The sequence below is a fragment of the Canis lupus genome, chromosome 26 (genome assembly GCF_048164855.1).
Source record: "Canis lupus baileyi chromosome 26, mCanLup2.hap1, whole genome shotgun sequence".
Lineage (NCBI taxonomy): Eukaryota > Metazoa > Chordata > Mammalia > Carnivora > Canidae > Canis > Canis lupus.
The window spans coordinates 48241416-48255635 of NC_132863.1; the positions used below are offsets into that span (position 1 = coordinate 48241416).

At 55.5% G+C, this 14220-nt stretch overlaps 1 protein-coding gene across 1 annotated transcript in view; it reads left to right on the top strand.

Moving 5' to 3' along the window:
• Positions 1 to 13757, top strand: part of MTG2 (mitochondrial ribosome associated GTPase 2) — a 16446-nt gene extending 2689 nt beyond the window's left edge. Inside the window, exons 3-9 of the mRNA XM_072799738.1 lie at positions 607 to 1396; positions 7782 to 7940; positions 9461 to 9608; positions 10202 to 10317; positions 11021 to 11239; positions 11488 to 11626; positions 12325 to 13757. Of these exons, the coding sequence (XP_072655839.1) occupies positions 607 to 1396; positions 7782 to 7940; positions 9461 to 9608; positions 10202 to 10317; positions 11021 to 11239; positions 11488 to 11626; positions 12325 to 12701 (1948 nt within the window). The 3' untranslated portion in view covers positions 12702 to 13757. The remainder of the gene's footprint in view (positions 1 to 606; positions 1397 to 7781; positions 7941 to 9460; positions 9609 to 10201; positions 10318 to 11020; positions 11240 to 11487; positions 11627 to 12324) is intronic.
• The last annotated feature ends 463 nt before the right edge of the window (positions 13758 to 14220 follow it).

The window sequence follows — 14220 nt, forward strand, 5'->3', positions numbered from 1 at the left end:
AGGCAGGTGTCTGTCACACGGAGACAACCAGTGTCTGACGGGGGAGGCGGCTGTCTGACAGGGGAGGCAGGTGTCTGTCACGGAGACAGCCAGCGTCTGACGCGGGAGGCGGCTGTCTGACGGCGGAGGCTGGTGGCTGTCTGACGGGGGAGGCGGGTGTCTGTCACATGGAGACAGCCAGCGTCTGACGGGGGGGGGGGGGTGTCAGGTGTCTGTCTGACGGGGGAGGCAGGTGTCCGTCACACGGAGACAGCCAGTGTCTGACGGGGGAGGCGGGTGTCTGGCGGGGGGCTGGGGGAGGCAGGTGTCTGTCACACGGAGACAACCAGTGTCTGACGGGCGAGGCGGCTGTCTGACGGCGGAGGCTGGTGTCTGTCTGACCGGGGAGGCGGCGGGCGTCTGACCCGCCCCCTCGCGACGGCAGCGGAGTCCCCCCGCCCCCCCCCGCCTGAAAGGCGTGGGCGGGGCTTGGCCGCCTCTTCCGCTCACGCGCGCTGGCTGGGAAGGCCCTGCGCAGGCGCGGCCGTGCCGGGAGGGGCGGGGGCTGCCCCGGAAGTGGTCTCGCGGCCCAGGACCAGGCGCCGGACGTGACGTATCCTTCCGAAGCGGTGAGTGCGGCCGCGGGAGGTCTGATGGCGGCGGTCGGGGCGCGGTCGGGGCGCGGGGGGAGCCGGGGCCGCGGCCGTGGGAGCGCAGGGGCGCCGGGGGCCCCGGGGCGGCGGCGTGGAGCGCGGGCCGCGGGCGCCGCCGTGTCCTCCGCGCGGGGGCGCACGTTCGGAGGAGCGTGTCCGTGGGCGCCGCGCGGGCGAGGCGGGCTGGCTCCCGGCGGCGCGGGGGCGGGCGCGGGGGCGCGGGGTCCTGCCTCCGCCGCGGTCTGGGCGGCGCGCCCCGCCCCGAGGCCCCCACGCTGGCTCCCGCCCTTAGCCCGTCGTGGCAGGTGTGCGGGGCCCCGCGCCCCCCCCCGCCCCCCCCGCGGACCCGCAGGACCGGGCTCGGCATCTTCCGCGCGCCGAGCGCCTTCCAGCGTTTTCACCTGTTAGCGCCGTTTATCATAAGTCGGCTGCGCCCCGGCGTGGAGCCCGCCCCGCGGCCTGAACTCACGACCCTGACCTCAGGAGCGGGTGCTCAAGCGGCCGGGCCACCGGGGCCCCCTCCAGCGCCTCTGCAGGCCCCGCTGCCGTGGCGACGTCCCCCGGGCCCCAGCCCTGCGCCCCGGCCCGCCGTCACCCCTCCCGCCTGCACCTGCTGCGCGCCAGGACGCGGACGCTCCCAGGAGGGACTTGAGCGCACTTTCCTGAGTTCCCGCGGTGTAGACCAGCGCTGTCCAGTAGGACCTTGTGCGGCGGCTGCTGTCACTGTGGGACGGGGTATTGGCATTGTCACATCCTTACGTAATGTAAGCTCAGGAGCCACACGGGGCTAGTGGCCGCCTCGGGGGACAGTGCACGGATGGCCTTCGAAGGAACACAGCCCGGGGATCCCGGGGGCTCAGCGGTTTGGCGCCGCCTTCGGCCCAGGGCGTGATCCTGGGGTCCCGGGATCGAGTCCTGCATCGGGCTCTGCATGGAGCCTGCTTCTCCCTCCGCCTGTGTCTCTGCCTCTCTCTCTCTCTCTCTGTCTCTCATGAATAAATAAACAAAATCTTAAAAAAAAAATAGAACACAGACCAGACAGCGGCGTGAATCAAAGTCGGACGTGTTTGCTGTGCAAGGGAGGGCCCAGTCACCTTTGCAGGGTGTTCAGCCCGCTTTTCCACGCACGGTTGGAAGGGCAGGAAGAAGCAGCACTCCCAGTTAGGCAGGAGTCAGACCTCAGGTCTCTGGCCGGCTCTGCAGCAGATGACCTTCTGTGCAAGGGGCCTCCGGGTCTCGCCGCCAGTGCCCTGTGCCTGGTGTCCACGCCGCTGGGTGCAGGTGCGGCTCTGCAGCGGGCTTGGCCCTGGGTGTGCTGGTGGCCCCGATGGCGGAGTGGTCTTCTCCCTTCACCTGTTTCATACTCTGCTCTTGTCTCATTCTCTGCTCCTGCCGCCTCCCGCCTGATAGCTCAGACCACGGGGGAGTCCCTTCACCTCTTCATCTGCAGAACGGAAGAAATAAAACGACTTCCTTTACACGGTTGTTAGGAGGACCAGACGAGGTGATCCCTGGAAATACTCAGATCGTTATTCTGCGGGTAACTAGGTAAAGGTCTTGAGTGTTTACTGTTCAACTTATTTCTAGGTAGGTTTTGTATGTGCTGCTCCTTACTGCAAGTGAGATCGCTTTCTTTTTTGTAAGATTTTATTTATTTATTCATGATAGACATAGAGAGGCAGAGACACAGGCAGAGGGAGAAGCAGGCTCCATGCAGGGAGCCCGACGTGGGACTCGATCCCGGGTCTCCAGGATCGCGCCCTGGGCCAAAGGCAGGTGCTAAACCACTGAGCCACCCAGGGATCCCCGTGAGATCGCTTTCTTAATTTCACTTTCTAGTTGTTTGCTGTGAGTATATGAGAACTTAAGTGGGTTTTGTGTATTAACCTTGTGACCTGCAACCTTGGTTAATCCATTTAATAATTTTAATCATCACTTTATAGATTTTCCTGGGATTTTTGTGGAAATAATCATATCACCTGTCTACCCCCACTTTAAAAAAATATTGCAGTGTGTACAAGACAGGGAAAGAAGTGGGGAGTATGGCAGTTCTTTCTCCATCTGGGGGTAACAGCCCTGTGTCCGGGCCGTGTGACGGCAGTGTCGGCCTTGTGTAGATGCCCCGTGTCAGTGTGGAGATGTCCCCGCCTGCTCTTCACTGCTGCAGCATGTCATTTCCCTGATCGTGAGTGGCTGTTGGCTCCCGTCAGCCGTATGCGGTTGCCAGCAGGGAGTGGTTCGCACCTGAGAACGCCTGCGGTCCAGGAGTCTTCTGCTTGGCCCTAGCGTGACGCAGGCTCACCCAGGCGCTATGTTGTGAAGGACTCTGCATCTGTGGTTGCAGCACGAGGGATGTTGGACTGATTTTCTTTGGCGGCAATATCAGGTTTCAGTGTGGGTTCTCAGGCCTTATCCAGGGAGTTGGGTAGTGACCTTACTTCCATTTTCTGAATAAGTTTCTGTAATATTACTGCTATTTTTTCCTTAAATGCTTTTCAGAATCTATGGGGGAAATGGTGTGAGTCCAGAGTCTTGTTTTAGGGAATGTTCTAAGAAGTCTCACTTTTCTGGTAGATACACAGCTATTTAGGTTTTCTATTTCTTCTTGCGTTTTTTTATTGGGTAAGTTTTGTTTTTCAAGAAATCTGTCCATTCCACGTAGGTTGTTGAATTCGTTGGCAAAAAGTTACTCACGGCGTCCTCTTATGCTTTTCACATCTGCGCAGTTTGTTCTGACGTCGGTGATGTGTGCTCACTGTTGCCTTGGTCAGCCTGACTCGGGCATCAGCTCCGTGTATCTTTTCAGTGAGACTTTTCCGTGTTGTTAGTGTTCGGGCCTGTTTCTTTCTGCTCTTTATTATTTCCCTCCTTCTGCTCACTTTGCTCTTTGCTTTCTAGTGTCCTGATCTCAGTTCCCTGAGTTAGGTCTTCCTTCTTGGCCGATGTGCCCGCAGCCCTGAGGGTCCCGGAGACTGGCACATGGTGCTCTCCTTATCGTGCTGTCCAGGATGTTCTCTGGTTTCTTTCTTGATGTCTATTACGCACTAGATTATTTTAGAACCGTATTGTTTAATTTCCAGGTAGTTGGGGTTTCCTTAGGGTCTTGATCCTTACGACTGCAGTCCTGCTGTCATTAGAGGACATGCTCTGTGATCTCCGTCCTCGCACCTGGCAGTGATGTGTGTCCTACACTTGCTGGGTGGACTGTTTGTGAATGTCACATCGATACTGTGGGTAAGATGGTTCAGACTTTCTGGTTCAGACTTTCTGCATCTTTGCTGCTGTAGGTTGTTTGGTTGTTCAGTTTTCAACTACTTTTTTCATCAATTCCTGAGAGAGCGGTACTAAAGTCCCCTCCTGCTGTCCTTGTGAAATGATCTGTTTCTCCCTTTTTTTTTTTTTTTTAAAGATCTTATTTATCTATTCATGAGAGGCACAGAGAGAGAGGCACAGACACAGGCAGAGGGAGAAGAAGGTTCCATGCAGGGAGCCCGATGCGGGACTCGATCCCGGGTCTCCAGGATCATGCCCTGGGCTGAAAGCGGCGCTAAACCGCTGAGCCCCCCGGGCTGCCCTGTTTCTCCCTTTAATTCTGTCAGATTTTGCTTGATGTATTTTGAAGCGCATCTGCAGCTGCTCGGTCCTCCTCATGAGCTGCTGTTGTATCAGGTGTCTTCCCTCACCCGGTTAGGCTAGAGTCCACTCCTGTGCTATTTGTTTTCTGTTCTGTTCCCCTGTCCTTCTGAATGGAGTGGTTTCTGAGCATCCTCCGTCCTCTGTTCATTGGCTCTCTGGCTGTCTCAGTATCGCGTGTCAGCGACAGCTCTAGAACTTACAGAGCACATGCCCGGCCTGTCCTCGGCTGCTGAGTGCTGAGACCGCACCACCGCACGGAGATGCAGGCCACTCTCACTCACAGGGTCCCCTCAATCTCCTCCTGATCTTAGGTTTCCAGGTGTAGGACCTCTGCCTGCATTGACCCACTGGCCAATATGATAAATCAGTCTTTCTTGCTACATTTTCCATATTTAAAAATTCTTGGGGTGCCCAAGTGGCTCAGTTAGTTACACATCCAACCCTTGATTTCAGCTCAGGTTGTGATCTCAGGGTCATGGGATTGGGCCTCACATCAAACTCGTCTCTCAGCAGGGAGTCTGCTGGAGATTCTCTCTCTCTCTCTCTCTCTCTGCCCCCCTCCCGCTGCAGAGGTATGTGCACGCACTCTCCCTGTCTCTCAAATCTTTTAAAAAACAAATTCTTGTAAGAAAACAGGTGGTGGTGTATGTTTGACGTTTCTGTTGCCGCCATCCATTGCTGAAGATGTGGGTTCCCTCTGGTGCCATTTTCCTTCCCCGAGACCTTTCTCAAGCATTTCTCATAGAGCAGATAGATTGGTGGTAAAGTCTGCTTTTTTGTCCTCTGAGCTGGGCTTGTTTGGCCTCCCGTCCTGAAGGGTATTCTCACTGGGGTGTAATGTTGGGCAGAGGGCTTCTGACGGCCAGGACTAAAGTCGGCGTTGTAGGACAGCCTCATGCAGTGTGGGATCTGGGATCTGGCTCTGGAAGAGAAGACGGTAGTGTGGAAACTGGTGAAATCCAAACGCCCACTGGAGTTTAATGAATGATTAGGTACCAAAGTTGGTTTTTTTAGTTTCGACAAAAGTACCCAGGTCCTGTAAGATGCTCATATTAGGGGAAACTGGCTAAGAGGTATATGGGAGTACCTTTCACCTTTTTTGTAAGTAGGGGCGCCTGGGTGGCTCAGTCAGGCAAGCGTCTGACACCTGGTTTCATCTCAGGTCCTTGTCTCTGGGTCTTGAGATCAAGTCCTGTGTCAGGCTCCAGGCTGGTCATGGAGCCTGCTTGGGATTCTCTCCCTCTGCTCCTGCCCCTGCACACATATACACTCTCTCTCTCTCAAAAATAAATTAATTCCCAAATAAAAGCATATCTTAAAAACAACACGTTTACAGAAAGATAACGGGAGTATCCCCCCAAGAGGGGCACCCAGCATAGGTGTGGTAGGGGGAGAACACTGTGGGGGAAGGTTTGGCTGTTGTGGGGATTGAGCCAATAAACATGTCAAAGATGTTGGGAGCCAGAGTTCTAGCAGTCAGAACGGGGTTGTCAAGATAGAAAATGAACGTGAGTCCTATGGTGTGGAATTGGGTACATAGGTGTGAACTCATGGTTTTCAGCAGATGCTGCTATCTAGCTGTGGGTGGATGTTGGGCGGTGCACCTCTGCCTGCCCTTGGGTGCCTCCTGAGCCTGCCAGCAGCGACGCCCCAGGAGCCCGGGGCATGACCAGCGTGCAGAGGGGCTTCTGCATCCCATTCTCCCAAAGCTACCAAGGCTTCTTGAGTAAAGGCTGATCTCAGGGTCGCCTGAGGACAGTATGGAGTGAGCCCGGAACATTTTGTGTCATGAAGTGGGGAAGTCCTCTTAAGATTGATGGGCTGCCAGTGACCAAACTGGAAACCATTTGAACATCAAAAATAAATAACAGAGTGGGACTCAGTAAAAATAGGAAAGCATGAGCCCATGACAGTGAATGAACAGGAAGCTTATGGGGAAGTGGGTTGGGACACCCGAGGGCTGGAGCTCGGAGCATGTCAGGAAGGAAACCCAGCCATCTGTGGGGCTTGTGTGACATTTTTGTCCCAAGGAGAGGGGATGTCAGACACAGACGTGCTGCAAGACGCCTGGCCTGTGGCCTTGCAGGCGTCCCGGGCACGAGAGCCAGGGCTACGGAGGCCGGAGAGCCATGCAGGAGGGCTGTGAGGGTGACGGGGGGCCTGCTTGCAAAGGTTGCCCAGCTCCAGAGGGGTCACCCATGGGGGGGGGGTCAGGTTGGCAGCTTCCCTGCAGGTGATTCTGGAAGGAAAAAGAGTCCTTCACCCTGGACTCTGGCTTTTGGCTTTTCGTTAACTGTTTCCAAGTGAGACGCAGAACTTGCCGAGAGACTTCCCACAAAGGACATTTCCCTTCCAGGCAGAGCCCAGGATGTGGAGCGGGAGACACGTGAGAGGCTTCTAAGGAAAAAGCAAATTCTGCTTTCTCTCCCACTGTCTTATACACATGGTGGCTTCATAATTATTTTTTAAATGTTAATGTGCATTTCACACCTAGAGATGGGAGGAAAGCCTCTTTCTCTCTCTTTTTTTTTTTTTTAAGATTTTATTTATTTATGAGAGACAAAGAGAGGCAGAGACACAGAGGGGGAGCAGGCTCCCTGTGGGGACCCCCAAGCAGGACTCAATCCCAGGACTCCAGGATCACACCCTGGGCTGAAGGCAGAGAGGCTCGACTGCTGAGCCCCCCAGGGATCCCCCATACCTCATTTCCTTTTATGTGGCACATGTGCGTCCACACAGCAGGGACATCGGAGAGTGGGTGGTATCAGGCACTCACGGCAAAGGGAGAGGGGGCTGTCACCACCTGGAGGGCCAGGTCCCACACCGCCTCATGTTTACCTTGGCATCTGGCATCTGCAGGATGTGTAGCTGTTACGGGCTATTGAATGAACAGGTAACCGTGTGAGCAGCTGCTAGTTAGGGAGAAGTGACCCACGTTCACCGATCACGCACGTGGGCGGCCTGTTGATGGGGGTTAAGTCACCCGTCCTCCCAGCCCAGTCCCTTTGACGGACGCGCAGAGTAGAGCTGCACGGGGAAGGGCGCCCTGGCTCAGACCTCCAACAAGGGGCAAGGGGACGTACCCACCACACTCCGTACTCTGCATTCTCACTGTGTTCCATTTGGACTAGTTTTAAATGGCACGAATTCACTAACATTTGTGTACTTGAGTGTTTTATTTTTAAGAAGTTATTTGATCCTTAGATTCTGTTAATGTTTTCATTGATCAGATATTTGAAAACCTGCAGAGGAGGACGTCCAGTGTTGGAGATTTAATGGTTCCAATTCTCTGTACACACAAATCTTGCTCTAAGTGACGCAGCTCGATGCGGGCAAGTGAGCCTTCCTGGCTCAGAGCAGAAAGTGGTGAGTGACGGAAGTCCCGGTCATTGGTCCAAGCGCGTGGTTTCAAAGCCAGACCTGGAGACAGCGCTGTGCGTGGACCCTGTTTTGGGGCTTCCGTTTGCAGGTTTAAACCAGGTGTCTGATTTTGCCAATTTGATTTTTTGTTAGGGAGCCATGGTGCCTTCGAGGCTTCTTTCAGTAGGACCGCGGCCCTTGCTTGGGAGCGTGTGGCGCTGGACTCAGGTCGGGCTGCTCTCGGCCAGCTGTGCAGACTGCGCCAAGCACCAGGAGCCCCCTAGGAAGAAACTGCTCTCCGAGAAAAAACTGGTGAGGTTTCTGACCTTGAAGGGCACTGCCCCGGTTCCTCTTCCGAAGGTGCAGACACTGTGTTGAGTTCTCAGTATCTTGTTCATTCATTCTGTGTGTTCTAGAAAGGACACATGTAGCTCTGTGAAAGTGATGGGCTGGGGTGAAGGCCTGTGTGCACTGGGCCCTGAGCTCTCGTAAAAACTGCAAAGACCAGGGAGGGTGCCCGGGGCTCCAGAAGCACCAGCCTCGTTCCTTCCCTTTAGCTGGGCCGGGTGTGTGGGTGCTTCTTCATCACTCGCCCGCGTGTCTGACGTGGGTGCTACACTCTTAAGTATGTATGACTACTTCTTAATTTAAAACATCCGGGTGGAGGGGAGGGGCTAGACCTTTAGTTTCATAGTTCTTTAAGCCTTAGTGGGTTTTCATTCTGTTTACCAAAACCTTGAATTGAAAACATGAATGATCTTTGATTAAAGTCAAGAAAATAAGTGTTTATGATCCATTTCATTTCCCCCAAATGGGAGGGAGGGTGTCTGGATAAGCATCCTTGGGACAAACAGTATCTCATATGGACACCTCAGGTGGCAGCGTTTGCCCAGCCCCACGGCTCAGCATTCCATAGGGTGTGGTTTCCCCCAGAAGGTAAAAATCCAATCCAAGTTTTACCTCCCCTAGAATGCTCATCAGCTGTGCTTTTTTCCCATCAGATTGATGTCGATGATGTTGACTTATAGCAAAATTGGACATGAGTTTTTGAAATAGTAATTCATGGTGTTTCCACGTGGTGGTGCCAGAGAATCCTAAAATTCTTGTGTATTTAAAAAAAAAAAACAAGATCTGCTTATGGAGTGACAGAAATGCAGACGTGCTGGGTCCCAGCAGAGAGGCTGTGCGTGCACACGCATGCAGCAGGCAGGTGGTGACACCCTGGCCCCTGTACCCTGGTGCCTCGGGGAGCTGATCTTCTAGGATAAGCTAATGTTTATTAAACGTCAACCTCATTAGTCCTCATTCTGTAGCGAGATTGCGCCTCCCTGAGAGGCCCAGAGAAAAACTTCCTCCCAGACCAGGAGTTGTGTCTGCTGCTTTGGTCAAGCTGCAGAAAACACTCCTGAGTCGGAAGCCTGGTAGCCCACCCAGGACTCACATTCGTTATTTCATCTTTCCTGTGATGAAGACCTGGTATTTCAGCAATGTCTTCCTATTTGAAAAAAAGATGGAAAGATGCATTTTTTAAGGAATATTTCCAGAACAACTCTTGTTTTCTTTAGGTTGGAAATGTTGCCTTTCTTACCCAAGTGGGTATTCCATACTGACCACCCTTTACACCCACTTGCTGCCTGGCCTTTGCCTACAAATAGTAGTGCCTTGTGGGAACTCTTTCTTACATTTGCATCGTAGGCGAGATGAGAATTTAATACCATCGACTTCTTGTTTTAAAACCTGTCGTAGATACAAAAGGTACATTTTGTGTGGCTGCTTGGTCCCTGAGAGGACTGGCACATGAGTAATGACCGGGCTCGCTGTGCTCTCTGCAGAAAAAACATTTTGTGGACCATCGCCGAGTGCTCGTCCGAGGGGGCCGTGGCGGCGACGGGGCGAGCTGCTTCCACAGTGAGCCCCGGAAGGAGTTCGGAGGCCCCGACGGTGGTGACGGAGGCAGCGGTGGCCACGTGGTCCTGAGAGGCACGTGGCTCTAGGGGCTGATGGAGGGGCAGAGTGCTGGGTCTGCTGGTCTTTGGGGCAGGGACTTCCAGCTTCTCTTGCTTGTGGGAATTTGAATCCAAAAATCGATGTACAGACATCATTTTTATTAATTTGGATGTTCCCATTTAAATAATGCCCCTAAACCAACTTCAAGGGTGAGGTTTTTTTTAATTTGAGGAACACGAAGCTCACATGTGCTCAGGGGCAATAGCCTTACAGTCAGGTGTGCAAAGGACCAGTGGGCCCGAGCCCCGGAAGGCCACTGGGCACATCGAACACTTGAGGCACAAGTGCCGCCGAACCCGCACATGTAGGCAGCATTCACAGCAAGAGCAAGTGGAGCTGTTGTTAAATTGATGATAGGCATTATGGGTGATGTGGGCTTTTTCAGAAATTGTATTTTCTTAAAGAAAATGAGAATTTAGCTTTCTAAAAAAATCACGTTGCCAGTTGGGTCACTTGTGCTATGACCCCACGCCGGGTTTCCCTGCGCATCCATGATGTCCTTAAAGTGTATGCAGACGCTTCTGCTTTTAGCCCAAGGAAGGTGAAGGTCCTTGCTCTAACTCTAGCTGACCAGCAAGTCAAGTCGCTGTCCTCAGTGCTGTCAAGGTACCAGGGTTCCCACGGAGAGGCTGGCGGCAGGAAGAACTGCTCTGGACGGAGCGGCACTCTCCTCTACGTCCCGGTGAGCCCAGGGCTGCAGAGCCCACCCCTGCGTGCTTCCTGGGCACCCCCCCAACCTTGACCGCACAGCCCCCCTCTGTGAAGCAAACCCCCCAGGCCCTGAGTCGGTACTCATTTTATCCCACCTGCCTATGTGAGCTGTTCAAAACTTACAAAATTATTGTATTTAAAAAGTGGGACCCCAGGGGCCTCCTGCCCCTCTGTCCAACCCTCCTGGGCCATTTCCTCTGAGAGCAGAGACTTCTCCCAGGTTATCCGAGTGTTTTCCAGATGCTTCCATCCACCGTGTTTTATTTATTTGTTTTTAAGATTTTATTTATTCATGAGAGACACAGAGAGAGAGGCAGAGACACAGGCAGAGGGAGAAGCAGGCTCTGTGCAGGGAGCCCGATGCAGGACTCGATCCGGGATCCTGGGATCACAACCTGAGCCAAAGGCAGTCGCTCAACCACTGAGCTCCCAGGCGTCCCATCCACCCTGTTTTAGAAACACGATTTGAAAAAGCCATGGTTGCAGTTTGCAGGGAGCGTCACAGCCGCATAGAGTCCCTTCGAAGGCCAGGACCTTTCTCCTGATGCTTCATAGCCCTGTGAACAGGGAGCCTCGTGATGCCCCCCACCCCACCCCACCCCTGAGCAGGGATATGAGTGCTGGGCCCGGTCTGCTCCACGTGTCTGTTCTTCTAAGCACTGTATTATTTCCAGGTCCCTGTGGGCACATTAGTGAAGGAGGGAAACAAAGTCGTGGCCGACCTGTCATGCCCGGGCGATGAGTACGTCGCTGCTCTGGGCGGGGCAGGAGGAAAGGGGAACCGCTTTTTCCTGGCCAATGACAACCGCGCACCTGTGACGTGCACCCCCGGACAGCCCGGGCAGGAGCGTGTTCTCTTCCTGGAACTCAAGATGGTGGCCCACGCTGGGATGGTGGGTGTCACCTGGAGGCAGGAGGAGGTGGAAGGGGCAGGGAGGAGGTGGCATTTCTACAGCCGAGTTATAGAAAAATCCGTCCCTGGTGCTGGAGTATGTCTCAGGCTGGACGGGAACAGCAGCGTGGGTCTCCTCCAGGGAGGCCCCTGTGCACATGCTGGAGCCCGGACTCCCGTGTCCCCACCTCCCAGCCTCGGCCAGGCACAGAGCCCCGAGGTGACGCGGCGTGTTAACGTTTCCTCCAGGTTGGGTTTCCCAATGCAGGGAAGTCCTCGCTTCTCCGGGCCATTTCGAACGCGAGACCCACCGTGGCTTCCTACCCGTTCACCACCTTAAAGCCCCACGTCGGGATTGTTCACTGTGAGGACCACCAACAAATAGCAGGTAGAAATGGCGTGATTCCCTCGGGAGGTTGGCCTGAGATGGTTTCGAGTGCTTCAGAACAGGGATTATGTAACTTGCAGAGCTTCCCACCCAAAATGTAGCGTTGTCTTTCCTAATTTAAACAGTTGTAGTTCTCCATCAAAATTAGGTTCTAGAGTCGCTTCCCACCCCGTCCCCAGGCCTCTGTTGGCTGGGTTCAGGAACCGATGTGTCGGCTTCAAACCTGAGGAAGTCCTGCCTCCTCTGGTTTTCTCCCTCTCCCAGCATCAGTCGTGGAGACGACATGTGACTTGAAAAGCTTCCCTGTACCATTTTGAGAGAAGAAAACTTTTTCCCAGAAGATAATGTACCCATTAAAAATAGTAAGCCTGCTGCTGATGTTATTCGTATAGCACTTTATGTTTGCAGAGTACTCTGTAATAATTTCCATCAGTAATCCAATTCTTAAGTTTATAGGAAGCCATGTTCCCCTTTTCTGAATCATTTTTAAAAGCCAGAGGCCAGCCTGTGTTAAATGTTCCTTATCGGGCCGGCCCACCAGCAAGCCTGTCCCCATATCCTTCAGAGCCTCTGCGGAGGTGCCCGGGGCGTCACTGAGGCATGGTGCGGAACGAGTCCCCGTCCAGGCGCTTGGCGCCCGGGGCCCCCGGAGGGAGCTGGCCTGCCCTCCCAGCCCCGGCGCCCTGTCTCCCCTGCAGTGGCCGACATCCCGGGCATCATCCGGGGCGCGCACCAGAACAGGGGCCTGGGAAGCACCTTCCTCAGGCACATCGAGCGCTGCCGCTTCCTCTTGTTCATCGTGGATCTTTCGGAGCCAGAGCCGTGGACCCAGGTGGAGGACCTGAAGTTCGAGCTGGAGAAGTATGAAGCGGGCCTGTCCAAGCGACCCCATGTGGTCGTGGCGAATAAGATCGACCTCCCTCAGGCCAGAGCTGCTCTGCCCCAGCTGCGGGCCCGCCTGGGACCAAGCACCGTCATTGCCCTGTCGGCGGCCACCGGGGAGAACCTGGAGGAGCTGCTGCTGTGCCTGCAGGAGCTCCATGGCCGGCACGTGGCCGCCGAGCTCAGGTGGTAGCAGCCAGGCTGCCACCAAGGGTGACCGACCCAGCGTCACGGGCTCTGAGCAGAAAGTAGCCTTAAAAGATCAGCAGCGTCACTGCTTTGCCTCCCACCGTCCCTGGGGCTCACCCGCCAGCAAACGTCCCAGGACCTCGGATGACGCACCACTGGCAGCCTGCTCCCTGGTGCCTCCCACCCTCAGTCAGCCCCCCGATGGGCGAGGGCCCCGCAGCCACCACGTTGCGGCTGAGCAGGCCCGACCTGGGTGAGCCGAATAGGAGTCCGCACCCGGGACCCCGAGGGGAGGCGCAGGCTCCCTGACGCCAGAACCTCCAGTGCTGGCCACTGCAGAGGTCAGCCCGCCCTCCGGAGGGTCGTGAGGGTCGTGAGTGTGCGGGGACAGGGAGCGAGAAAAGCAGGGGCGACGCCTCCTCCTGTTCCCAGACTGCCGTCCTCGGGAGCCGCTGGCTTCACGACTGAATGCACCCAATATCCGACCCGGGCCGCGTGCGGTTATTAACTGAGGGCGCAGACTTGTGCTTCCCCCACATGAAGTCTGAGGCTTTGGGCACATCCCTGGGGGCCCTTAAGGGACGAGGTGGCTGGGGACCTGGGGCAAGCCGGGGAAGGGACTCTGGGCCCCTTGGGGCTTAGTCCCGGGGCCTGGCCACGGGAGGCGCCGGGGGCCGGGCCTGCCTCCGACGAGCTTGCGCCTGAGCTTTCGGGAGCAATTCTGTTTTGATCTACCGTCAAATCTGCAACTACAACAAGAGTCCTTTGCCTGAAGCTTTATTTTAATGCCTTATAATTTCCGAGGTCCTTGTGTTCTGGAAACCAGAGATGGGTTTTGCAATCTCTTTGCTCTCTCCGGGGCCGCCACAAAGGATTTCGGAGAGCCGGTTAATTATCCTGGCCTTTCATCTCCCGCCGCCCCGCACCGCTGCGCGCAGGGACGACACTGGGTGTCTCCCTGCGTCTGCCCTGCGCTCGGCTGTGCCCCGGCGGCCTCAGGACCTGACCCAGAAGAGGTTCTGGGAAATATTGCTGGAATGAAGAAAGGAATGGTGTCCGAGGCTGTGTACGTGTTGTTTCTTTTAGTTTGAAAATACCTTTAAAAGGCACGATGGCAGAAAGTTGCTGAGCGGCTGAGCCCCCGTGCCACCTCCCCTCCCCGCCCCGCCGGGCCGCAGACGTGTCCCCAGGCACTGCCCTGACCACCAGGCTGTTCAGCCGTGACTTCACCTACTGGCTTGGCCCCCACCTGTTGACACCGCCCCGCGGACGGGGACTCCACTCGCTCGCGCCGCCACGCCGGCCATCTGGGACCCACGTGTCGGGCTGACAGCGGGCGCTGTAGCGCGTGGCGCACGACCCTCTGTCCAGCCCCTCACCTTCTTGCTGCTGACGTTCCTCCTGGATCTCCCTGCCTCGTTCTCTCCTCCCCTGGATGTTTGTGTCTGTCCCAACGTCTGTCCCTCCCCGTTGGTTCCAGTTCACAGCTGTTCCAGTGGCCAGCTTCCCTCTGCCCTGAGGAT